Consider the following 27,638-nt stretch of genomic DNA (forward strand, 5'->3'; position numbering starts at 1 on the left):
GTCTTCCTTTGGAATGAGGATTTTCAGTAACTGAACCTGCCACTCTGGTTATCTCAGCTAAGGAACTACAGTGGTTAAGAACTTAATTCGTTCTGGAGGTCCATTCTTAACCTGAAACTGTTCTTAACCTGAGGTACCACTTTAGCTAATGGGGCCTCCTGCTGCCACTGCACTGCCAAAGCACGATTTCTGTTCTCATCCTGAGGCAAAGTTCTTAACTCGAGGTACTATTTCTGGGTTAGCGGAGTCTGTAACCTGAAGCGTCGGTAACCCAAGGTACCACTGTATTGCACTTCATCTGCAGGGGATGGGCTGTGGGATAGTAAAGCTACTTGCTGTGGGTTTTGGGTATATGTCCTCACTGTCACCACATCCTCCTTACAGTCCGCAGCCAAGGAAACACTCCAGCTCACCTGTAGGAAATTCTGGGAAAAGGCTTCCTATTTGATGTTATAAGCCACTGGACAATTTGAATAAAAACATTGATCCTCACCTTTCTGTTCATCCTTTCCTTTGCACTACGGGTAACTCAGGATTGCCCCAATGAGGTTAATCTGACTGAGGCACTGTTTTTGTCCAATTTTCAATTAGCATACAGGCAAGTAAACAGACGAAAGCAATAGCCTTTCAGTAATTTGAATCCTTGCTTCGATTTTAACACTTGCTGCATCCAGGAATTAGAAGGGTGTTCAGCCTATCCCAGCCCCCACCAAACTCATAACAATATTATTCCAAGATTATAAAGTGCAGAGTTAATTCACTAAGTTTTCAAAGATAACCTAGCCCTGCCTTCTGTGTAATCCATTGGGCAACAGCTACTGCGTCTGAGTTCCTTGCACAAAGCTCTACTCATTCAGTGTTGAGCTGTTCCTAAGAAGAGATTGTGAGAAAATCCAATTTAGAAAAACACTCTCGAAGAAGACCCAAGAGGAAAAAAATGAGGGTGGGGTGGGGTGGAGACTGCAAAGGAAATGCAAGACAAGCTCCGGCTACTTGATGCAAGACTAACAACTAGAACATGCAGGATTTATTATCCAAAAACAAGAGCTTCAGTCTGATGCAGAAAAGAAGATGACATACATACCTGCACTGCTCTAAAGCTACTTTGATAGCTGCACAACAGTATTTTTAGCCAGAAAAGTAGTTGAGACCTGGCTGTGGATACAAAACAAAAGCAGTTTTTAAAAATGCACTTTATGAGGGCTGGTACTGAGCAGGGAGACCTGTGACTCATTCTCTCCTGATTGCATTGATGACGTTTAGATAAAAAGGGAGCCTTGCATAAGAAGAGATTGGCAATTCTGGATATGTTCTACTGAAGCTGGCTGAAGTGGATTTAAGCATGTCTGGTGCCCCGTTGTCTTTTTCTTTTGGAGCTAGTGGTTTTCTTGCTGTTTATGAAATAGGTGTGATCCGGGGCTTCTTGGAACTAGCGCCTGGAATATTGAGGTCTGCGCCAAAAATATATGGAGCATCATCTGGCTCAATCATAGCAGCAGCTGTGGTGTGTGAACTTAATCTGGGTAAGCACTTGAATTGGTTTGGCTTGTTCTAGATGTACTTATATGCATTTGTTTCTGTTAACTAGGTAATTCACTGCAAAATTTATTGGGTGGGAGAAGTTGAGTCCTCAAACTTTCTTCTTTCAGTGTAGCATACAGAGGTAATGCTGTGAGAGTGCACTGTTCTATAAAGACAGGAATAATACCTCAGATTCCCATGCAAATATATCCAACAAGAAAAAACCCAATTTTAATAGATATAGAATGATTTATTAGACGGATATCCCAACATGTTCTTTAACTGACTGCAGATTTCTGAACACCTACTCGGGGAATTGGATAGCCCTGAAGAATATAGTGTAATCAATTTGCACCAGGTTATCTGTCCAACTGTTTGACTTAGAGCTTTTAACTTTGCAATATTGTTCTCTTACTCAGGGGCATGCATGTATCTGAATACTTTAAGAATCTTTTTAAAAAAGCTATAATTGAGAGTGCTCAGGCATAATTTCAGATCTCATTGTGTTTCCTCTCAGTTGCCCTTATGGTAAAGAAGCTGCTTTGATAAACCAATGATAAGATATTTTATAACCTCCAACATTTATCCGATAAAAATAGGGATGTCCTATCCAATAACAAAAGTTGTTGTCGTTGTTTGTTACATACCCCGTCCATCTGACTGGGTTGCCCCAGCCACTCTTAGCAGCTTCCAACATAAATAAAAACATAATGAAACATCAAAGATTTAAAAACCTTCCCTATACAGGGCTGCCTTCAGATGTCTTCAAAGGTTGTATAGTTAATTATCTCCTTGGCTCGGGGCGGGGGGTGTCACATAACTCCATGCCCTCCAACATTTCTCCGATGAAAATAGGGACATCCTAAGGAAAAGCAGGACATTCTGGGATCAAATCAGAAACCACGGCAGCTTCTATAAATCTGGGACTTTCCCTGGAAAGTAGGGATGCTTGGAGGGTCTGATATTTACCCAGGGACCCAGAGTATTGGCATCTGTCCATTTAGTTTTTTTAAAGTATTTTCGACCCACTCTTCAGTTTAAAAAGGCTCCTAGTTACACTGCTATATTTTAATGAGCACCCCTAGCTTCTCACAGTTTACCCTTTTGCTTGTTTAATGAATCGAAGGGACATTTATGTCTGTTAGTTCCCATGAAACATAGATCAGATCCAGTCCTTGCCACATGAACAGCTGCTTCCCATGTTTCGGTTTACACAGCGTGCTGCCACCCCACCAGGAATTGCCAAGGGAAGGGGCGGGGACAGACTTATGCTGTCATGCCAAGAATGCCCCAGGTCTCCCAGCAAGGCACATATTTTTTCCTTCTGGATACTTGTACTCATCAAGGGACACCAGCCATGTGTTGTACACAGGTGTTTGGACTAGAAGGTGGTAGATCAGCTTGCAGGGTTGTCAACCTCCTACTCCATTCTGGTGTTTTTAGGCATCGTAGGAAAAGCTTCCCTTGCCAAATTTCTCACATCTCTTAACAACTCTCAGAGCCATTAAAAACTACAGCTCCCACAATTGTTGGGTGGAAGTCATGACAGTTTCAAGTGGTATGTTACTGCTTGAATGGTGCAGATGGCAGTCTTAGTTTTGACTCCAGGCCACAAAAAAGTCAGTGTCTCCCCAAACTTAAAATTCAGAATTTGCTTTTCTAGCTGTATTTCAGTGACTGAAGCTTAGCCAATTACGACCCTACATGAACTGTTATGCATTAGTCGTTAAGTCACCCTCCCTTAATATCTACTCAAACATCCTTAACTGTTCTAATTCCTGGGTATCCCAGTATGCTTAGGACACAGGTATTTTTGATCAATCTAATCTGTCTGGCGACATGTTCCATCTTTCTAAAGCAACTCCCAGACATAGCATGTGAGCTGAACTAGTTTGGTCATCTCAGCGGCTATTACGGCAAAGAAATGCAGAAGCGCCTACGATTATGCATGTAAGCTGATTGATAACAATATCAAACTGCGTTGCGACACATTAGTGTGTTGGCTGCAATGTGTGTTGCACGAACGCTCCCTGAGCTCCTCCTGGGGCTGGAAAGGGTTCGTTTAATCTCCAGTTTGCTAGTAAAACTGAATTACCATGTCAAAAAGTGATGCAAAACTGAATTACTGTGTCGCGAAATGATGCATGTTCAAAAAGTGTGTCACCAACTTGAAAAATTTGGAAAGCTCTGCTCTATGCCTTTACCAGTTACCAGACAAACATTTGCATTGCAAGTGGCATTTTCCCTCTCAGGCAGATGCAACAATGGTCTTGCTAATGATTTACAACTGTTGATTTATAAAAGCGTTATTTTATTTTATTTATTTACTTATCTAAAAGCATTTATAAACTGCCTTAATAGTTCAAAAAGTATCTCACAGATCCAAACAATATATTATTCAAATAAAAACAAAAAACCCTCAAACCAGTATAATAGCTATATAAAAGCACAGAAAAGCAAATAAAACGGAAATCCAGAGGATTTGAACATGTAAAACAGGGTCCATTCTTATGGGCCAGGGAAAGTTATCAGGAGATGTCTGTGGCAACTAATGGTTGCTTCATCACATATGGCAGAGGGAAGGGCATCTCACAGAACAGGGGAAAACAGAAAAGGCCTGTTTTCAGATCACCACCCTATGATTAGACAAATTCAGGGAGGCTAAGGATACCAGTGGTCATGTTGCCTATATATTCTTACACGCCACTGCAGTGTGAGATTTCAGGGGTTCCAGGTGCTTAATCAGGGTTGGTGTTTCGTTTGGGAATGAGGCACAGCTGAGACTGTTGTGTCTTTATGATATATGGTTTATTTATGCATATATACAACCTGAGCCTATGATGGAGGGGCTCCCAGCTTTACACCCCAACTGAGTCCTGTTTCTCCCATTGCTGCAGCCTCAGAGTCAACTGCGAGTCCCCTGCTCTTCAGCTTTCCGCGTTCACAGCCTGACCCCTTTTCCCCTTGATGATGTCACAGCCCACTCAAATCCTAAATCCAATCCTCTCTTTTTGTCTCTGTTCACCCTCTCAGAGTTCAGGGAGGAGCTCTCCTCATTTGCTGGCAGTTTTGCTTTGCTAACAGTCCATCTCCCTGTCTTTGTTCCCTGCTAATGGCTCATCTTCTCCCAGGCAATTTCTTGCACATGGAAAAACTGTTTTTTGATATTGCTTAATACTCCAATTACTGATTAAACTCCAACACCCATTAAACCAATTTAGGGGAGTCAAGGCACCCACAGACTCATAGCGAGATGTTACCTCCAGTATCAGAGACAGTATATGTCTGAATATTGGTTGTGGGAGAACATGAAGGAACATTATAATGGTTTGTGAATGAACTCTGTATTATTTTTGTTCATTTCCCCACATGGAACACAAATTAGCTTCTGTGGCATGTGCATGAGTAATTGTCCCTTCCAGCTACCTGTTAATTGTTTTAGCATGCTTTAAATAACATGGATTTTCATATGTAGGCTTCAGTCAGCAGTTCATATCTAATTGCGACCCATCTCCCCCATCATGGTGTTAAGTTCAATAGTTCAGAAGAAGGGCAGAACTGGAAGTGATATCTGCAGATGCCTGGTCCCAGCTCTGCATTTGTCAAGATAGCAATAATAGGAGGGAATGTGGGATTAACTATTCTTATAGGCAACCGAGAGCATAATTTAATAACAGGTGATTCTAATAATCCTGTCTGCCATTTTCTAATAAATGCTTGTTTTTTCTCCTCTGCCAGATGATGTAAAAAAGTTTTTCTATAGGGCTGCACAAGATACCAGGAAACCCATAATTGGCCCTCTTGCCCCTGGTTGCAGTGTGGTTCGTATCCTGCAGAAAAGACTGCACCAAATTCTGCCAGAGAACTCTCACCAGATGGCCACAGGGCGGCTTTATGTTTCTCTCACCCGTTTGGTAGATGGCCAAAATGTTGTGGTTTCTGAGTACAGTTCCAAAGAGGAGCTTATCCAGGTGACAAAAAGTTCATTTTTTGTTTTTCAAAGCTCTTTACAGTATAGTATTTTTCACTGCAATTTCAGGTAATTACACAGTTCCTCTTGTATGGGATGAAATTAAGATTAAAATAATTAACATCAAGGTAATAAAATGGATTTTAAAAAATAATAATTTCATGAAATTTATATACTGCTTGATTAGTGTGTGTGTGTAACCCTCAATAAATATCCTGTAATGAATAAAGTGTTTTAATTGTTGTGATCCACCCTGGGACCGTGGGACGCGGGTGGCGCTGTGGGTAAAACCTCAGCGCCTAGGACTTGCCGATTACATGGTCGGCAGTTCGAATCCCCGCGGCGGGGTGTGCTCCCGTTGTTCGGTCCCAGCGCCTGCCAACCTAGCAGTTCGAAAGCACCCCCGGGTGCAAGTAGATAAATAGGGACCGCTTACTAGCGGGAAGGTAAACAGCGTTCCGTGTGCTGCGCTGGCTCGCCAGATGCAGCTTGTCACGCTGGCCACGTGACCCGGAAGTGTCTGCGGACAGCGCTGGCTCCCGGCCTATAGAGTGAGATGAGCGCACAACCCTAGAGTCTGTCAAGACTGGCCCGTACGGGCAGGGGTACCTTTACCTTTTACCCTGGGACCATGGGGTGAGGGGCAGGTAATAATAAAAATACTTTGTGAGTTCATAGCAGAATCAAGGTTTAAATTTCAAGGACTTTCTGGCTTAGCCACTAAAGTTCACCAGCTTGTCCCTTTAAATGAAGAATATGATAGAATTGCTTCTATCCATCTCATGCCTCCACAACACACAGATATTCTTTCTCTTTCCACAGGCATTGGTTTGCAGTTGCTTTATCCCAATCTATGCTGGCTTCATCCCTCCCTCCTTCCGAGGTGTGGTGAGTTTATTTAGCACCATCCTAGAGAAGGCTGGTTATTCTGTCTTTTCATGCTGTCTAATACACTGACAAACTTATAGTGCTCAACCGTCCCGATTTAAGCAGAACATCCTAGAAGTACAGAAGCCATCCCGGCTTCTGATTAGATCCCAGAATGTCCCCTTTTTTTGGTCCCAGTGCTCTGGCGTGAGTTAGCTGGCTCCTGCGAGAGCTCGGGACCAAAAAAACAAGTGTCCCAATTTGGATCCCCTGGGTGTTGGAGAGTATGCAAGCTATGTTTGCAATACTAACAGTGGAATGTCCTGCAAGCTATGTTTTGCAATGTATGCAAGCTATGTATGCAAGCTATGTTTTGCAATACTAACAGTGGTACCTGAGGTTAAATACGCTTCAGGTTACATACGCTTCAGGTTACAGACTCCGCTAACCCAGAAATAGTGCTTCAGGTTAAGAACTTTGCTTCAGGATGAGAACAGAAGTCGGGCTCTGGTGGCGCAGCGGCAGCGGGAGGCCCCATTAGCCAAAGTGGTGCTTCAGGTTAAGAACAGTTTCAGGTTAAGAACGGACCTCCGGAACGAATTAAGTACTTAACCCAAGGTACCACTGTACCATGAAGCTTCACTGACTGAGAACTAGGTGGACCTTCCAGCAGTGCTTTTTTGTGTTCTGGTACTCTCTGGTATGAAGCACCATTACTTTTTTTCTTTTGTGTTGTAATGGCAGTCATTTTGTGCTGGAACCCACAGCAAGGTGTGAGTGCCAGCCAGTACCTAACTTTTTACCAAAAGAAAAGAAAAAAAGAAAAAGCCTCGCCTTCAGGGATACCACAGATACATGAATTCTATCAATAGCAATTGCCTTTCAGTTACAATAAGTTTATACAAGGAGCTTAGAAAGTGGATGTGAATTTTAACTTGTTTTATTATTCTAACTTTTTGCACGCTTTAAACTAATGCTGTAAATTTATCTTCATTTTCTTCTTTTATCGTTTTGTTAACCGCTTTGAGGCTTTCTCTTTTTTTAACCGTCAGGCGGTATATAAATTTTAAACCAATTCTTATCCACTCAAGTAAAAACACAAGCAATTTTTAAAAATAAAATAAAATAAAAACATCAAGAAATATTTCACAGCAAAAGAAAGAGTCCGATGGTGACTTGCTATTAGAGATCCAAGTAATTTAATCAACAGTAGCAGTATTAGAATGCAGCTTTTTTCTGCTAACCTTTCAAAGTACTAGTTCTGCTTCAGCTGTGCTGCATTTGCTTAACGCAATTATCATGAAACATCCCTGTTGCTTTCTTGCAGCGGTACGTTGATGGAGGTTTCACTAACTTGCAGCCTTGTTCCGACTTGGAGACGGCCATCACCGTGTCTCCTTTTACAGGAGAGACTGACATCTGCCCTCGGAACTGCCCAGCAATGTTCTACGGCTTTCATATCGCAAACTGCACCATTCAGATATCCATAGAGAACTTGTGCAGAATTAGCTATGCCATATTTCCGCCCAACTGCCGGGTAGGTTTCCTCAATCGTCTAGTTGTTGATCAGTCTGTCAAGTAAGATGAGGGAGTAGAATTAAGAAATGGCTTACAAATATTGGGTGGGGAAGAGCACCGAAAGGGAGAGGGGATGCCAGCAAAGGCTCACTGGAGTACAAGCATTTATTTTATACAGTCTGAAAAGTTCTGTGTTGAAATTGCCAGACTTTGATCTAATTGCCATATTTGGATGCACTGCTTTTTAAAAGGGTTTTTCACTGGCGGTGAATGAACTCAAAAGGGCACTGTTAACCATCCCAAGAGGCACATTCAAAGAATACAACTTACATACGATAAAGATTTCTTAACATTTAAATATAATTTAAATAAATTTAGTGCTTACATTTAACATCAGTATTCTCTTACACCACTGACAACTTGAACAGTCCAATTGTCCAAGATTATTTTGACGCGTTGCATGCCTTTTCCTAGGTTTTGAATGACTTTTATTCACAAGGCTATCTGGATGCCATTCTCTTCTTGCACAGAAACAGTAAGTGCTACATGGCTCATAAAATGTTACATGACTCCTCCTGACAATGCGCCTCTCCTCCTGATGACATGTGTGTGATGTCACAGGCACAACATGACGCACGTGCTGCATCACTGCCCCCCCAATCTTTGGCCCAAAGTTGTGCCTCTGAACACAAGTAAACAGCATTATATATTTCTGGAGAGATTTCTATACCGCAATCAAAGCTGTAATGTGAAGACAGCATTATTCTGTTTTCACAGGCACAGTGAATTAAGAGTACACTGTCCAGACTCCATAAACCCAACCCCCTTTCTTCACTTGGCCTAGGAAAAACCCACATTGAAGCTGGTGTGTGATTTAGACTCCAGATTTAAGAGTATTATTCTTCTGTACATAGGAGATTGGTCTGTTTATTCTGGTCTGTAACTTTTTCTTCAGTGTGAAAGACGATTATGGACTTAACAGCATCTAACACTTATCTTTGGGTGCTTCCAGATGGGGGCTTAATATTGCAAACAGGTCGTTCAGCTATAGCAGACAGCTGCTTAGCTGGAGAGGGTTTTGGTGGTTTTTGTTTTTTTTTTAAAAAAGATATCACATTTGAAAGAAATAATTTTCTGCATAAATCCTAATTAAATTGTGGGGGGGATCCAGGCTGGCATTTTGATCAGGCAGATGCTACAAAAACAAACAAACAAACAAACAAACAAACACCCCTTGCTTACACCAGTAGCAAGCAAATAAATGCCTGTCTGGAAGCTCCTTTGTCAATGGAAGTAACATTTACATGAGAATGGCCAAACTGGACTTGATTGAGGCAAAATAGCCACCTATGAGTAACTATCTGTGCCTTAAAATCTCAGCCAACCAACTCTGCGCACCCCAACCCACCCCCAAACCAGCAGATTTTGCTCATTATGCAACATCTATTTCCCCCTCCTTTTGAAGACTTACATCTGGAGAAGAGTTCTATGTAACTCTGGAGTTTGCTTCTAGCATTTTAAGAAGAGTTGGTCTCATAAGCAATATGCTCTTACTTTTACCTGGTTTGTGGGAAGGGCATCGCCAATAAAGCTTATAAACCCCTTAGATATTTTTCTGTTCTTAAAAATGCCATTTGTATTACTTTGCATATTTGATTATTTCTTGTTAGGTATTTGATTGTTTCTTTGATTATTTCTTGTCAGATATTTTTGAAATCTGCTCTCATGCCAAAACAGTTGAATTTCTTGGTGTCTTCAGTAAAAAAGAGTTGTTCCATGCTGGTCAAGCGGCTTCCTGCCAACAACCAAGGGTGGACGTCCTCAGCACGCCTATTAGGACAGTTCCTAAAGACTTCTCGAAGCCCTCTAATTGTAAGAATGGTACAGTCCATAGAGCAGGCAGCAGACTATTGCCACAACTGTCTCTGCACTGTCCGAAAGGTGAGAAACCCAGATGTAGACTGCAATAGTACAGACTGTATAAATGCAGACTGCAATAGTACAGATTGTAAAAGCAAGTAAAACAATTTACACAGTCATCAAAACAAGTAAAACTCTTTCAAACCAAAATAAAAGAGTACAGATTGAACATAGTGTACCACCAGGTCCTAGTATTATGCTATACGCTGTCTTCACACAATGTATCATTATATATATTTCTGCCATGTCCCCCTTACTTGGGTAATTGGATTTCCCAGTCATTTAATAGCTGCTGCTAGGGAAATATATTGTGGAGATTTGTGTGTGTAATCTGATTTTTCTTTTCCATAAATCATTAATTCCATTACTATTATTATTTTCATACCCCGTTGGATGTAGCTTCAGCTATCTTACAAATGCAGAAAACACCCGGATTGCTAAGTATGGTAACAAGATTCATATTGCAACAAATTACATCCATTAAACCTTCTACAAGAGTGGCATGGTCTTTCTGTAAAAGGTAAGGATTTCCTAGATGAGATTCTTGAATGGGGTTTGATTTTTAATTGTTTCAGCAATGACTTAGCAAGAAGAGTGAATTTTGTGTTGATTGGATCAGAAATATACTTAGGTATTTCTTTGTCTAGTGTATGGTTTATTTAAAAAACCAACCAACCCAACCAAGCAGACGGCCTCTGATTGGCTAGAGGAAATGGTGGTTCTTAATTGTTGATATTTGACTGCAATTTTATAAGGAATTTATAAGATTTAGAAATATGTCAATCTATGTGTGGAGAAGAGGTGGGAGGGTCAGGTGTGCGCTTAACCCTTTCCCCACCTGCTCTTTCTCTACGTTCCAGTCACCCTCTCCCAAATTGGTTTTCCTGTTTAAAATGTGTCATTGAGTTCCTGTCTCCTGCATTGTAAGTAGAATGTAGTCTGGCCCAAATTGATAGATATAGGTGGGATCAAGGCCTTTTAGTATAGGACCCCGAGAATGGAAATCCTTAGTGAGTACAGAACTTCTTGATCTTTGGTCTTTAGAACTTCAGCTTTTTTTATCTTGTCTTGAATCCTAAATGCAGGTGTGTACCTCAAATAAGGGTGTTTTCAAATGTTATATTATACATAGACAGACTCTGGCTCCAGTCTCAAAGCTTGCAATGTGTTCACTCCCAATTTTCCCTTGATTTATCCTGTATCATTTCTTCTAAAGGTTGTGGCGTGTTTTGGAAGAGATCAGTTGGCTTGGAAGACAGTTCAAAAGGTCTAAGTGATTGTTTGTCAGATGCAACCGGAACAAAGTATTTACAAAGCATATTGCTCTCTAAAGCATGAAAGACGATTCACCGAAGGCAGAAAGGATCTGAAACTGCTGCAGAGAGCATCCAGCTCTTTTGCCTTGGAAAGTGTGCTGCCTGTCAAAATTCTGCGGGTGATAGGTTCCCCCTCCCCAAATTATTACAAACTGCATAAAATAGTCCATGACATCACAAAGCTCAGCAATGAATGGGCTCAGAGGCAAGAGAATGACAGGCCACCCCCTCCATGTTGTATTGGTTCTAAATCATTCAAATTTGAGGTGCTGCTATGAAGAAAAAAAGAAATATATATTTTCATTTTTGTAGGCAACTGCTAGAATAACCCATAAAACCTTGAGGGAGTCTGCAGGCCAGATCTTTTTTTGTGTGTGTGTGTGCATGTAACATCTTTATTGAAAGTTCATAAAGTACATAACTACCGTATTTTTCGCTCGATAAGACACACTTTTTTCTTCCTAAAAAGTAAGGGGAAATGTCTGTGTGTCTTATGGAGTGAATGTGTGGTCCCTGGAGCTGAATTGCCCAGGGGCAAAAAGCAGATTGTGCTTCTTTTTTTGAAAGAGGGAAGTGGGTGTTGAAACAAAGCCACTGATCGGCAAGCGATCGTGAGGGAGGTAAGGGACGCTAGCGATAAGGGGGCTGCCTGGGAGGGGGGAGGTAAAGACAGCGAACTTGCAAAGAGAGGAGACAAGAAGATTAAAGCAACGAGGAGAGAAATTAGAAGAAAAGAAGGAGCAAAAAACTGCTCCAGCTAAGGAAAACAAGAGGGAAGGGAGTGTTGAAAGGAAGCAGCTGATCAGTAAGCGATTGGGAGGGAGATAGGGACGTTAGCGATAAAGGAGGCTGCCTGGGAGGGTGGAGGTAAAAGCCCATGGATCCTCAGGATTTTTGCATTGGGTCACCCCAAGTTCATCATCAGATCACATAGCATGTCCATGGCTACAGCCTGCATCAAAAAAACCACACACCCAGTGTTTTGTGGGGCTACAATGGCGCAAAAACGTGGTTACAAAGCACAGATCCACATGGATTCTCAGGATTTTTGCATTGGGCTACCCGAAACTCACCGTCAGATCACATGTCTGTGGCCACAGCATGAACCACAAAAATCATACATCCACTGTTTCATTCAGAATATTTTTTTTCTTGCTTTCCTCTAAAAACTAGGTGCATCTTATGGTCAGGTGCGTCTTATGGAGCGAAAAATATGGTTTGCGTGCACCAAACATGGTGAGACACAAACAAAAAGGAGAAAGAGAAACAGAACCTGTGCAGAAGAGAAAACAAAGGGGAGGGGGGGGAAAAACCCCAAACTCTATATTTTTCAAGGTTGTTATTGCACCAGGTTGGGGGAGGCTGCTTTAAACTATAATCTGTGCTATAGTAACTCATGCAGTAGTGACATAGAATGTAAATGTGATGGACAAGACCTTGGTCTATTGCCCACATGTGTTCTAAATATTCATTAAAATGTTCCTGTTATCTCAGATGTTTCTCTTGCAACTTCTTTGAGGAACCAGCTGCTGTGCTACCCAGTTTCACAACAGTTGGGCTATTCCGGAAAGCGTAAACATGGCAGTGCATTTTGGGTGTAGTAATTTCAAGACTGCAAGACGCCAGATGGTTTTGCAGTACATTCAACCTGGTCCAGTGGCTGACTCTAATGGGCTGTTCTGGTGGAGAACCATAAAGAGGACGCCCTCTGCAACTGGTATCCACATATGGCTCAAACTCCTCTCCCTCCAAATTTGTTGGTAATCACCTGTATCTGCCCAAGGTCTCAGACTTGTGGGGTGGGATCCCAAACAATGCTACCACAGTGGCAGTCCCTACAACATTGTCCTTATATTTTGAATTTTTGCAGTGGGTGTGCTGCCACTGGAATAAAGCTGCCAACGGTTTCACCCTGCAGGCGTAACCAACATGGTGGCCTCTAAATGCTGTTGGACTACAACTTCCATCAGCCCCAGTCACAAGGACTAGTGGCCAGGGATGATGGGACCAGTAGTCCGGCAACATCTGGAGGCCTGCAAGTATCCCATCCCAGAGGCCACTTCACTCCAGCACCACCTGGAACCTTCTCCTTCCATAACACATCTTCGGCCGCTGAGCTATAGTCTGGCAGCATCTTCCAGGCTGCCAGAGCCCAGCAGCCCAGCACACGGGCCTTGCCTGCAGCGATATCCAGATCCAATCTCTCTCTGGTTCAGAAAGCATCACAGTTGGAGGGGCTTGGAAAGAAAGACCCACCTCTACATCTCCATCCATTGTCAGATATGTAACTCTGAAGGAGGATGTGGCGTTTGCCCATTCCTTGTGATTATGTTTGTACAGGGGGGTGGGAATGGTTAATGTAGACTGACCAATGAGAAAGCTCAGAGGTGGAGCCTACCTGGTTTTTGAGGCTCAGCCCAGGGTTTTTACCATTGGGAGATAGGGGAGTCAGAGTCAGACAGAGCGAGTAAAAGATGAATATAGCGGTTGTGACAGTTAAGAGTGGGAGACAGGGATAGAACTGAGAGAAAAGAGTGTGACAGTGTGAGATAGTGCCATATCTAGTTAAGGGCTCGCATTTGAGAAACCGTTCTAAACATATTTAAAACTTGCTTGTTCTTCAATAAACTTCAATCTTCATTGTTGACTTTACAACCTGATTGAAACTCAGTATTTCAGCCGAAGAAACCTGGTTGGTGGCAGTGGAAGAATACAGGTGTACGGGTCAATAGTCTGTGAAACGACCGGGTGCTCTGTACGAACGCCACAGAGACAACCCCAGCCTAGGTTCCCAACAGCCTGAGCAGGCATAAGGGCTCTAACTCAATGGGATTGGCCCTGTAGCTCAGTGGTTAGACCACTTGCTTTGCATGCAGAAAGTCTCGGGTTCCACCCACAGTGGCATCTGCAGATAGGACTGATAGGGAGTGCTGCCAGTATGGGCAGACAACACTGAACTGGATGGACATAGGTCTGACTCCAACTTGCAGAGAATTTATGCAGAATATACTCATCATATGACTCAAGGGTTTTACAACCTTGCAAGTATGGTATGGTTAGGTAACAGATTTATGCATGCTAATGATACGCTGCATTCAAATGGGACTTAAGCTTTATGAACCATGATAAAGCTAGTACCATGGATTAGGTCTGGATTTTGCTTTCCTTTCGGTGTTTCCCAGGATAGGGAAATTCAAATAAACTCTACAAAAAAGGTGGGTGGGTTTGTTTGAGGGCAACAACCATTGAACGGTGCCCGGAAATGCTGGACTCAAGGCAGCCTCACATTCACAGTAAAGCCCAGTGGTGATGGTAGACACAGAGCAGATTGTTTTTTTGCTTAACTGATTTTTCACAGTCAGGGGGCATCCAGATTAGATTTTCAAAAATGCAGCCTGGAATTTTGATAATGTCATGAGGGTGCTTGGAAAAAATCCACACCATTGTATACATGAGCAGTGCCAATTTCATCATAAACTCCCATCTGGAACCAGCGTGTAAAACCTAAATTCCTAATGAAATAATAAGTCAGTTGAGAAAATGTTCCATTATGGGGGAGAGGGCATGTGTCACAGAAAGCATGATGCTACGGGCTTGTTCACACAGGAGCACAATGCGCATTGGAACCTGACTGTACCCCTATTAAAGTAGGGGTATCCATATAGTGTTCTCATTTTCCAAGTGTCATTTCACATCACACCTTAAAATTTTTACTTTGATGATATGGGGAAAATCTGGAAAGGCCGGCAAATGTGAAATGAATCTGCTTCCTGCATGTCTGTTTGTGATTTAAACTCCAGATTCAAGGTTATTATTTTTCTGTACAGAGGAGATTGCAAAATCTGTTAAGAGGAAACAGAACAAAGGTATTGAAAGGGGGGGTATTTTGCTTGGGAAAAAAGCCATTTTGTATCCAATTTGGACCCAAAATTGCCAATTTCTCCCCATAAATGCTCCAGTCCCTGTAATGTATTCATGTTATGAGGAAATAATGAGTTCATAAACTTAATGTTTCCCTCAAAATGTCTAATTTGGCCCTAAACCACCACAAACAGCAATTATTTCATGTTTGGCATCAAACTAGTGAGCACCAGCAGGGTTACTGAAGATATTTCAGTACAGTAAGTGAAATTTAATTTTGTGCCTCTGGCATCTTGCTGTATGCTCAGCAATATAATACAGTATTGGCAGTTGATGGTTAATTTTCACCAGAACATAGGTTTCAATTTCATTTTAAATATTGGTAACATTACAGTAAGGTAAGTAAGGAGTGGGAACATACTATAGGCCTAAATTATTATTATTATTTACATTTTAAAAATCTTAGGTCACCATCACCACCTCAATTTATTCTGACAATTGCTATGTTCCATTAATCCAGCAGATGTCTCCAGAGTCTATGGTTTAAATTTTCCATCCCTCACCCCACCCCAAAATTAATCCTGCCATAGCTTGCTGGGGCTGGTGGGAGTTTTAGTCCAGAATATCTGGAGGGCACCAGGTTGGCAAAGTTGGTTGAGAGATCATTCCTCCATCCTATTAGTTTAACCTCTTACAAAAACTGTGCCATTGTTAATGCCCACTTGCCCATACTCTCAGCGAAACGTGGTCTGCATTTTCTGCATTATTTCTCAAAAAATGGAGGGCCCTCTAATGGATTTGCAGTATTATTCAATCATACAGTAAAAGAGAAAGCAGCAAAACCACAAACCTCTCCAGACAGAAAATGGCCCTGGGGAAGGCACCAGAAATACCCCACCGCTTCTGAAGATTGAGTCATTTGAGGGCATGTTCTCTGCTGGCAGTGTTCTATGTTCCCTCTCTTTTCTTGTGGCACATTGTGGTCTGGATTGGATGTCTTTATTTGTGGGGAGGTTTCAACTGGGCGCTCCAGTCTTGTGGAAGAATTTGAAGAGCCATTTGGTCCCCTTTGACTCGTATCAGTTCTATACATTGGAGAAAGTCTTCATTTTCTTCAAATTTTGAGCTTGTAGATTTTACAGTGCAGGTCCAGTGGCAGTGAGGTGTGCTTCAAATTGACACCAGTCCTAAAAACATAATCCTGCTCCCAGTTCCCTAGAAAACAAGTTCCAGTGAGATATCCATGCCTACTGCTAGTATAAAATGCAAGGTGTCCAAAGGGCAGGATCCAGTGTCATGTTCTGCAGGATAGCTATTCCACAACATGAATTCACATAAGAAAAGTCTGGAGTGTTGTTTTTTTTAACATTAGTTTGATCCCTATACAATAGAGCTTTGGCCTCCTATCACATCGAAGACTGACAGAACGGAACAGCTGCAGTTTCTTCCATCCTGTCCCTCACGCAGTTGGCAGCTTCTCAAGATGCCTGAAGCCCTTCCCTTCTTCTTAGGACTGTGTGGCAGAGGGCAGGCAGCTCTTGGCTGGGAAGTTGCCCACATGGTCAGTTCAGCAATGTCGAAATGGATCCCAACAACACATACCACTGTGCGGTACAGTGTGGTTACTTCAGGCACCCCTGTGAGAGAAAGCATGGCTTCCTGGTTCTGTTCCAAGATCTGCTGGCAGAGGGGCCAAGTATGCCACTTCCCCTTAGACTTTACAAGGAAGAGGGGGCGGGGAATCCCAGAACCAGGGAATATCTGGGAAAAGATCATAGGGAAGCACAGACAACATACAGGCTACCATCAAGATCCAGGCCTGCCCAAGAGCAAATGAATCGATGACAGTTCTCTGCATGAAAGATCATAGAGAGCAAGGTGGGGGAATGTTTTGGTCTGGTGGGCCAGAACTTTATCTCTCCACACCTCATGGCCATCTTTGATAGGTGGGTGGGACTATCCACCTGCCCACCATCTGACATATTTGTGACATAAGGTGACTAGTAAGTGAGGAGTCCTGGCAGGATTGGGCTGATCAGCAGAGGGTTCAGTCTTGCTCTCTGTGGTGGGCTGCTTCACCAGCAGAATTGAACTCTACCCCCACCCACCAGCTGACATCACCCACAGATGTCAGCTGATTGAAAGGCTGGCATGGTTTGGGGAAAATGGTATCACGGGTATTATTATTATTATTATTATTATTATTATTATTACTCCTACTACAATTTATTACCCACCCTTCACCTTAAAGTCCCAAGTGAGGTTAAAACAACTAAAACACAATGTTGAAAACAGTTTAAAACAATTTAGATTGGACCGCTTGGTGGGCCAGGCTTGGCCCATGAGCTGGAGGTTCCCCACCTGTGAGACCGATCATTTGAGCTAGAGTGCCGCTTTGCATGTTGTTTTGCTTAGCACAAATGTATATGAGCATGCAAGAGATATTGGCTGCTGCGCTCCTCTGCTAATCTTCCCACTGGATTGCTGGTGTGAGCTAAGCCATGGTGTGCAATCCAAGCCCAGACTTCTAGTGTGCCTCACTCCAGACAAACAATGAGCCGTAACCAAGGTCTGCTCTTGGGTTTGGTGCTTGTGCGTTGCTTGGAGGAGGAAGGTAGCTCAAGGGATGCTGTTTCTTTTCTGGAGAACTGCACCCTTATGGGATTGTGTTAAGCTTTGGTCTGGAAGTGTGAACCAGCATAGTCACAAGATCACTAGCTGGCCTTTGCCATGTCAGCATTTACTCAGGCCCCACCAGTAACATTCTTATAATAGGACTCACCCATTTCTTTTTTAGGATAGTTGTGAAAATGAATGAGCTAATTTATATAAAGTGCTCCAAACACTCCAAACGAGCTATATATAAATGTTTATGTCATCATCGGTGAGTCAGAAGACAGCACAGCCTAGATTTACTTAGAAGGAGACCGGATTATATGCCAAATGTGAGGCATCACAACAAAAACTGCAAAATAATGTTAATCGATTATAACAAAAGGTCCAGTCCGTAATATTGTTAAAGGTAAAGGGACCCCTGACCATTAGGTCTAGTTGCGGACGACTCTGGGGTTGTGGCGCTCATCTCGCTTTATTGGCCGAGGGAGCCGGCGTACAGCTTCCGGGTCATGTGGTCAGCATGACTAAGCCACTTCTGGCGAACAAGAGCAGCGCACGGAAACGCCGTTTACCTTCCCGCCGGAGCAGTACCTATTTCTCTACTTGCACTTTGACGTGCTTTCGAACTGCTAGGTTGGCAGGAGCAGGGACCGAGCAATGGGAGCTCACCCTGTCGCGGGGATTCAAACTGCCAACCTTCTGATCAGCAAGTCCTAGGCTCTGTGGTTTAACCCACAGCACGTAATATTGTACACACCACATTTCTTCTTGCACATGTATTGTATAATTATCATGTAAAGAATGCAAGAATGGCCTCCATTGAAAAGTGATATTATGGTATCTGAAGAAGTGTGCATGCACACGAAAGCTCATACCTAGAACTAACCTAGTTGGTCTTTAAGGTGCTACTGGAAGGAATTTTTTTATTTTGTTTTGACTATGGCAGACCAACACGGCTACCTATCTGTAACTGATATTATGTAAGGCACTCGTTTTCAACCAGTGTGCCCTGATACCCTGGGGTGCCTTGAATGATGGTCGGGGTGCTGCAGGCAACACAGAGGGCCTCTGTCCCTCTTTCTTTCCTTCCCTCCCTCCTCTGATGCCCTCTTGTTCCCCTGTCTCCCAAAGGTTTGCACGACTGTTTGTTGCAGCAGCTCCCCAGGTGAATGGTGCCTCTGGGGCTAGCCAAGGGGTGCTGGAGTAACTAAGCAAGTGGGTGAGGGAGGCCAACCAGCACGTCCGTCAGCCCTTGCTGTTGGGAATGGTCAGACAAGTGGGAGACTGGGCAGGAAGGCAGGTAGGCTTCTGGGGCTCAGAGTGCATTTCCCCACAGGGGAGCTACAGAAAGAAGGAATTGGTCAAAGGAGCCGTGGACCCAAAAAGGGTTTAAACCTCTGGTGTAAGGGGTGGAGAACCTGTGGCCTTCCAGATGTTGTTAGACAGCAACTCCTACCAGCTCCAGCCAGCATAGCCAATGGTCAGGGGTGATGGGAGAAGTGATGCTACAGCATCTGGAGAGCTACAAGTTTACGATCTTGGGCCTGTGAGGTTTGAGTTGTGTGACTGACATGCGCATTAAGACTCTGTTGTGCACACAGCCCATGACCCTATAACACCGGAGTTATAATTGTTACTATTTTTTGGCTGTGTCTATCAGGCGCTAAAGAGCTTCCCTATTGCTATTGGTCCCAAAGTGAATACGATCCTGGTGCTATTTTTAAATAAACTGTAATCTATAACCCATTACAAGCATCGGGAGCTTTGCCAAGTGCTTCAAAGCTCTCCCTAAGGTCCTCAGTGAAAACAATAGAACCTTTTGACAAGAAGAGAGGATATGAATGAGAGGCTCCAAGCTAGGACTGTATTTTGCCTTCCTTAAAAGCCAAGAGGATATTTGGCATTTTGATCAGAGGAAACTTTTATTTAGGTTTTTTGTTTGTATGCTTCTTACATTATTTGTTCAGATGTATTTATTTAGTTATTTGCTGAGAAAGCCACATACACACTATTTCAAAAGGGACCCCAGCTATGTTAGTGTTTTGGGCTCAGATGAAAATATATAATGTAGAGAGACTCCCAAACTAACCAATGGCAAATGCTGATGAGCTGCTGCAATTCATGGATGCTTGAAATGTTGGAGAGGGATACATGTGGATTAGGTCTCTCAGCTGAAAATAATGGAAGAGCTGTCATAGGCTGAGGAGATCTGCATGGATTAAGGATTCCTATACCTGTAAACAATTGCTGCATTGGGCAAGAGATAAGCAGAGGTTGTTTACACCAGCCCTGCACTGCCCAAAGGAGCTAGGTTTCATTGAAATCTGACAAGTGGTCTGATGTTGAATTTAAGTCTCCTTCGCTTAGTCTTAGCCATTTCTAAGGAGCTCAGAGACTTATCCTCTCAATCACCCCATGAAGCAGGATAGGCCAAGAAAAGCCACTGGTCCAAAATCACCTCATGAAATCATTTGTAAGGTTATTCCACAGGGTTGAAGGTCAGGCCCAAATACATCATTAATGATCAGCATGGCCAAAAATATGGGTTTGTTTCCTAGACAGTGTTGGACCTAAGCCTTGAAGTTATGAGGAGCAGCCATCAAGATCCAAACAATAAGTCTGGGCAAAAGGAGGCAGGCTCTACAGACTTTTACAAATAACTCAGCACAAGATTTGACATTTTCTTTTAAAAATGAAGCCACTTCTACTCATATCCAAGCCACCAAAACAGTTCAGCACTGTGGAATCATAGGACAGGGGTTCCCCTGGTAGAGATATACATTTCTAGAAATGCCCCTTTCTTTGGGGCTGATAGAGGAAGGACACCAGCAGGAGGTCAGACTCAGGGCTGCTTCACATATTACACCTGTACATCTCAGTGTACATCTTTGTGACAACCCTATCATTGTAGGGATGAAAATTGATCTGGTACACATTATCATGTGAATCTACTTACCTGGCACTTTCTGAACCGTTACCAAACAGAGCTTCCATTAGAAATGAGCATTCCCCTGAATTTTGCAATGCAGTTCTCCGAAAGGTGTGTATTAGTGGAATGTGTGCACAGAATTGCATCATATTATGGGAAATTACTTGCCAAAATGTGTATAATTGGGCTGAATTGTGTACAAAAAAATAATATGTTTCTTAAGAGACATGAGCGCAAATATGCATACAAATTTTCATATCAACTTATCAAGAGGTGGTGTGTGGCAGCAGGAGTGTTGGTTTGGCTCTGTTGCCACATACTTGCCATGCCTCTCTAAGCAGATAGGACCCACTATGTTGGGAAGCCGTGAGAGCAATACAGCTGCACCTGTACTACCTCACCAGCCGCTACTACTCCTTAAATAGTTTTAAGACAGTCTGGGGACTCCTGGATATTATTTGAAGGCAAAGGTCCACTTTACTCAAATATGAAGTGGCACACACGCCGCCTGAAACGGAATCATCATGGCGAATCTTAGAATCATAGAATCATAGAATCATAGAATCATAGAGTTGGAAGAGACCACAAGAGCCATCGAGTCCAACCCCCTGCCAAGCAGGAAACACCATCAGAGCACTCCTGACATATGGTTGTCAAGCCTCTGCTTAAAGACCTCCAAAGAAGGAGACTCCACCACACTCCTTGGCAGCAAATTCCACTGTCGAACAGCTCTCACTGTCAGGAAGTTCTTCCTAATGTTTAGGTGGAATCTTTTTTCTTGTAGTTTGGAACCATTGCTCTGTGTCCGCTTCTCTGGAGCAGCAGAAAACAACCTTTCTCCCTCCTCTATGTGACATCCTTTTATATATTTGAACATGGCTATCATATCATATCTCTTCTCCAGGCTAAACATGCCCAGCTCCCTTAGCCGTTCCTCATAAGGCATCGTTTCCAGGCCTTTGACCATTTTGGTTGCCCTCCTCTGGACACGTTCCAGTTTGTCAGTGTCCTGCTTGAACTGTGGTGCCCAGAACTGGACACAGTACTCCAGGTGAGGTCTGACCAGAGCAGAATACAGTGGCACTATTACTTCCCTTGATCTAGATGCTATACTCCTATTGATGCAGCCCAGAATTGCATTGGCTTTTTTAGCTGCCGCATCACACTGTTGGCTCATGTCAAGTTTGTGGTCAACCAAGACTCCTAGATCCTTTTCACATGTACTGCTCTCAAGCCAGATGTCACCCATCTTGTATTTGTGCTTCTCATATTTTTTTTTGCCCAAGTGCAATACTTTACATCTTCATGAAGCACCATGTTGTTCTCGTGTGGCACTTTGCCACACTGGGTGCCAGCCACCACATGACTTCCCCCACACTGACATGAACACCAACATGAGTAACTTCTGACTTTTTGGGGTGGGGCTGGAAATGTGTTTGCCATGACTCCCCTTGGCAAGATCCATCTGCAGCCATTGTGCAGATGCCAAAGGGAATATTTGCTGCTGCTGCTGCTGCTTGCACCGAGAGAACATGGGGACGCTGTTGGAAAGGGAGGTGAAGTGGAGTGAATTAGAACTTCCCTTCTCTAGTGTTGATGTCCGAGGCCTATCTGCTGCCCCCCCTCCCCACACATCCTTTCCCCTGACCTGGATTGGGCAGCTCAAAAATGGCCATGAGCTGAGTATGAAGAAGGAACAGCTGCTGGGACACTTTTGCTGTCTCAGGAAATCTGACAGCCCTGGGAGCCAGGCTGGTGGCTAATTTTAAACTCGTGCTCGGTGTATTTGTGTCTGTGGGAGTGCAATTTCCAGCCCCGCCGCAGCCCACACTGCACCGAGCTGAAAAGGGACCCAGAGGGGGCTTCAGCCTCCCTTGGACTAAGGAAGGGGGCTTGGCTGTGGGGCAAAGGCGAAGAAGAAGAAGAGGAGGGAGCCCAGTAAGCCAAGCCTGGCTGGAGTAGGCATCTAGCGGGGGAAGAGTCACCATGGAGCCCACTTCTGGCCAGGACGACAGCCAGAAGAAAAAGCAACAGAAGGAGAAGGCCAAGAAAGCAGCTCTGGAGCTTCCCCCCAGGCCTCTCCGCTCTCTATTCTGCCTCACCCTCCAAAACCCAGTGCGCAAGGCCTGCATCGCCATTGTGGAATGGAAGTATCCTTTGAGGAAAGCGGCGGTGGGGTTGTCTCTAAGCTGGAGCCCAGCAGCAGCCATGCGTAGAGAGCGGTTGCTGATACCTGGAGGAAGGGCTGGGAGATATTTGCTAGCGCTGAAACCCTCTTGTAAACCTCTAAGCTCTACCTAGCAGCTGTTGCTTTTTATGTCCGCCTTAAGAAGAGCTCGAAAGCAACTGATCTTGGCATTTATCTCTGTCACAGAAAGGCTCTCGGTGGGGGTGGTGCAGGAAAGAACTCAAGGGGGAAAGCAATGGTTCTGGTCTGTATTGCCAAGTGGATGTGTGTCTGTGAGTGTAAACCAAGAGCTTTTCTACTAACACAGTCCTGGCCCCTGACTATTAGAAATATACAGTCCTGGAATCATTTATCTAACACAGTCATGGATGGAAATAATTGTATGGGTTTCAAAACGGAACTGGGGAGGCTTATGATGGTTCTTTCATCTGGATCCTCGACTGGAGTACAATGAGTTCAGGAACAGCCTCCCCTCCCCATCTTGTATCTTTAAGTATTTGACAGCTGAAGTCAATGAGTGTTAAGCAGGAAAGTCTTCTGCTCAAAGTCCACTGATAATGTCTCTGATATTTCTGGACAGGCTAGTTTTGCTTCAGGCACAGGATCTAACAGCTCCACATATTTGATGTTAGGAAAGAATTTCCCCCAAGTCAGACTGGCTATTAACCTTGTGAGGATTTTTCTTTTCTTTTCTTTTCTTTTCTTTTCTTTTCTTTTCTTTTCTTTTCTTTTCTTTTCTTTTCTTCTCTTCTCTTCTCTTCTCTTCTCTTCTCTTCTCTTTTCTCTTTTCTCTTTTCTCTTTTCTCTTTTCTTCTCTTTTCTTTCCCCTATCTTGATAGTGTGCAAATTGACTCATTTGCTTGAGCCTTCTGAATTGTTTTACCAATCTGTTTCTCGAATGGCATAGACATCTCTGCTTTGTGGTTGCTTATTCTCTCCTGCTCTCTGCTTGTGACACACTATAACTTGGGATGATGAAGATAAGCATTAAGGAACAAATCACTAACCTGGTGGCAGCAAGCAGTTGAGAATTGCATTACCAGCATAAAGCAGATTAAAGCCATTCCTGCAAGAATGTGTTTTAGATCAGTAGTGTGGGCAAGAATGACATGAGGACAGTGTTGTGTGAACAGCACCTGCATCCAGCACTGAATGTGCATTATCACATAGTGTGTACATGCCCAATGTGTAATGCTAGGTAATAGTTTTAGTAGTAAGAAAAGCATGAAGTTAATAGGACACTGATTTGGACACTTTTACAAGGGAGTGGACATTTGCAGGGGCTTGATTAAGGTAGTAGGAATGTCAATGCAGGAAGATGCTCTGAATTGTCTGGAATGGATCAGTGAGTGTGTTCTAACATGCCGGAGTACACAACACTCAAATCTCCATTTCTTCCATCACCACAGCTGCTCCTTGCTTTCCACCCACCAGTTGTTACGCCTCATCTCCATTGCTAACCTCATCTTGAAATGTGTTTGAGTATTGTGCACATTGTACTGAATTTGTACATAATATTAAAGTTCAGTTGCTATCTTTACCTATTTGGTTGGTACAGCATCACCTCTCTTAAACTTAGATCCTTCTCCTAAGTACATTCATTGGTCCTGGCAAATGAAATTCTGAGCATGTTAAAATTTGGGACTGGAAGTGTGTTGAATTCAAATTGAGCACTTATACAGTGGAAAAATGCTTTCTGGTTGCATGGAAATGTTTATTTTGGTGTTTCATATTTCATTGTTACTTTGCCAAGGAATAGAAGTTTCTCTCTCTCTCTGCATTCCCTCCTACAAACCATTTGTTCACTTAGCACAACAGAAGTTTGTATTTCTTCTTGTGTTAAAGTGTACGCTGTTGCATAATGAGGATGCTCCATAGCTCCATAGGAGAACATCTTATTTGCATGCAGAACATCCCTGGCTCTGGCATCTGCATGTAGGCCTGGGAGAGAGCTTGGCTGACGAACAGAATGCATTCCGGGAGTTCGTTTGACTCCCAGAACCATTCGAAAACCAAGGTGCGGCTTCTGATTGGCTGCAGGAGCTTCCTGCCAATTGGAAGCCACAGAAGCCATGCTGGGTGTTCAGCTTCCAAAAATCATTCAAAAACTGGAACACTCACTTCCAGTTTTTGATTGTTCGGCAGATGAAACATTCGGCAACTAAGCCATTCGTCAACCAAAGTACGACTGGACTGGAGAGCCACTGCCAGTCAGTGTTGGTATACTGAGCTAGATGAAGCAATAGTCTGACTCTGTATAAGGCCGCTTCATGTGCTCTCCCCTTCTTTCTCTCACTTTTTTTCTTTTCCTTTCTCAAAGCTCCATTTTGTGTGGTGTTGAACCTTTTAATCATAACCACAAAACAGCCAAACCCAAGAACGTAGGAGTAGACTAACCTCTACTGCATATGCTGAACTCTACTAATAATTAATGGCAATACACAGTGGACCCCAATTTTTAGGTTTTCAGGGATTCTCCAGGTAGTATCATTGTTTCTTTCCTTGGATGGATGGTTGCTTCTATTTCCCGCACATCCTTATGTAATAACAGCTTCAATGGCTATGAAAACATGGTGTCCACTGTGACCATTACCGCATGCTTTACATTATAACACAATTCATACTCCTAGTGCTAAAGATCCCTTGATTCTTCAGAATCAAAATAGCAGCAGCAGTAGAAGAGTCATATAATATAGTAAGTCCCACTGCTGCATATGGAGAGTCTCCCCACCCCGGTCCTTTTTATTGCCCATTCTTGAGCATTTATTGTGCTTGCAATGGTATCTCGTGTGTGTGTGTGTGTGTGTGTGCTGGGGCTATACATGATTCCACTTCCAATACTGTTTATACCTACAAATGTTTCAGGGTGGCCATACTGCTTCATTTCCAAGGTCCCATAATTTCCTGCGTAAATCGTGTAGCTTTTATACCACAGATATTCCAGATTTGTTCTTGTTTTTCGGTCCCTTTCGTTGCTCCATAGTGCAAGAGTGCCCCACCAGATAGAAATGATGTGATAACAGTGGGGAAGCACTGCAGAACAACTAATAAAGCAGAATTATGTCTGGATAGTCCCATATAAACCCACTACTAATGCGCCATTATTGCATCAATGACAAGTTGCACGATACACCCACAAAACATTTTAAATATGTTTATCTAAAGTGTACTTACGGGATGCGAGTGGCTCTGTGGGTTAAACCACAGAGCCTAAGGCTTGCCGATCAGAAGGTCGGCGGTTCGAATCCCCACGACGGGGTGAGCTCCCATTGCTCGGTCCCTGCTCCTACCAACCTAGCAGTTTGAAAGCACGTCAAAGTGCAAGTAGATAAATAGGTACCGCTCTGGTGGGAAGATAAACGGCGTTTCCGTGCGCTGCTCTGGTTCGTCAGAAGCGGCTTAGTCATGACCCAGAAGCTGTACGCCGGCTCCCTTGGCCAATAAAGCGAGATGAGTGCCGCAACCCCAGAGTTGTCCATGACTGGGCCTAATGGTCAGGGGTCCCTTGACCTTTACCTTTAAAGTGTACTTATTAAGTAAAGCATCTTCCTGCTCCTCATCTCTGCTGAAGCCTGAATGCAAGGTGGTGGTGGTGGTGGTAGTAGTAGTAGTAGACGACCCCCAAACACTTAGGGTATAATCCTATGGCACCTGTAAGGGTGCCCCAGGGGCCATGGGATAGATTGGGCCTGCTCCTCTAATGTTGGAGACAGAATTCTGATATTGGATCCTCTCTCCCTCCGGTTGCCAGATCTTCCAATGAATTGGGCCCAGTTTACATCAGAGCTCAATGTCTGTTGGGCCCCAAAGGGTGTGTGCTGATTAGCAGTTCGGATGTAGAGGATCCAAATAAACAACAACAACAACAACAACAACAACATATTTATACCCCACCCATCTCTCTGGGTTTCCCCAGCCACTCTGGGTGGCTCCCAACAGAATTAAAAGCACAATAGAACATCAAGCATTAAAAATGTCCCTAAAGAGGGCTGCCTTCAGATGCCTTCTAAAAGTCAGATAGTTGTTTATTTCCTTGACATCTGATGGGAGGGCGTTCCACAGAGAGGGTGCCACTACTGAGAAGGCCCTCTGTATGTAAACTAGGAGTGGGCAAAGCATCAAAGGAGAATTCTACTGCAAAATGTATATGCCTTTTCCAGGGCCATCCCAGTTCCAAAACATGTCTTCAGATTGGGGGGAAATGTTGTCACACTCCTGAACATGAGTTAATCTCTACCTCCCTTTCCCCTCCAAGTATGTCCAGTAAAGTTTGGGTTCTTGTTTTCAAATCAAAGCCCAGAAGTGGACGGAGGATTCCCCACCCATGCTTCCACTCTGCTGGCAGAGCACAGGATAAAGTGGTTGAACTGCCTTCATATTTCACCACCACCTCATGATTGTAGCCTTAATAGCTGATGCACAACCGTTTCTTATCATTATTGCCACCATAGTTGTCTCCTCTCAGCGGTGCAGCTAGGTAATTTCACATCAGCTAGGTAATTTCACATTTCATAATGGTCTTGGGAGTGGGGAGGGGCTTTAGGTGATCCTACGTATTGCTTCAGATGTGAAGCACACAGGTAAAATTCACCTTCTATTCCACACCCTCCAACATTTGTCGGATGAAAATAGGGACATCCCATTCCGTAATGATAATTTCGCTTTTTATACCCCACACATCTTATTGGGCTGCTCCAACCACTCTGGGCAGCTTCCAACATATATAGAAACATAATAAAACATGAAACATTACAAAAAACTTCCCTATACAGGATCACCTTCAGATGGCTCGGGGGTCAGATAACTCCATACCCTCCAACATTTCTCCAGGGAACATAGGGACATCCTAAGGAAAAGTGGGACATTCTGAGATCAAATCAGAAACCAGGACAGCTTCTCTAAATTAGGGATGTCCCTGGAAAATTGGGACAC

At 43.5% G+C, this 27,638-nt stretch overlaps 2 protein-coding genes across 3 annotated transcripts in view; both read left to right on the forward strand.

Moving 5' to 3' along the window:
* Nucleotides 1–957: 957 nt before the first annotated feature.
* On the forward strand, nucleotides 958–12,605 carry PNPLA1 (patatin like domain 1, omega-hydroxyceramide transacylase). The gene is made up of 8 exons (XM_081866270.1): nucleotides 958–1,523; nucleotides 5,260–5,492; nucleotides 6,314–6,379; nucleotides 7,686–7,895; nucleotides 8,351–8,411; nucleotides 9,581–9,817; nucleotides 10,196–10,316; nucleotides 11,013–12,605. Exons 1-8 carry the CDS (start codon nucleotides 1,343–1,345, stop codon nucleotides 11,071–11,073), a joined length of 1,170 nt encoding a protein of 389 aa, XP_081722396.1. The 5' UTR covers nucleotides 958–1,342; the 3' UTR covers nucleotides 11,074–12,605.
* Nucleotides 12,606–22,311: 9,706 nt separating this feature from the next.
* Nucleotides 22,312–27,638, forward strand: part of CACNA1S (calcium voltage-gated channel subunit alpha1 S) — a 61,940-nt gene continuing 56,613 nt past the window's right edge. The window contains exon 1 of one of the 2 annotated variants that reach the window (XM_081866268.1): nucleotides 22,312–22,668. In XM_081866268.1, coding sequence (XP_081722394.1) covers nucleotides 22,505–22,668 — 164 coding nt within the window. In that variant the 5' untranslated portion in view covers nucleotides 22,312–22,504. The remainder of the gene's footprint in view (nucleotides 22,669–27,638) is intronic. The other variant, XM_081866269.1, reaches the window with a different exon arrangement.

Source organism: Podarcis erhardii (genome assembly GCF_964252035.2).
Source record: "Podarcis erhardii genome assembly, chromosome: 6".
Lineage (NCBI taxonomy): Eukaryota > Metazoa > Chordata > Lepidosauria > Squamata > Lacertidae > Podarcis > Podarcis erhardii.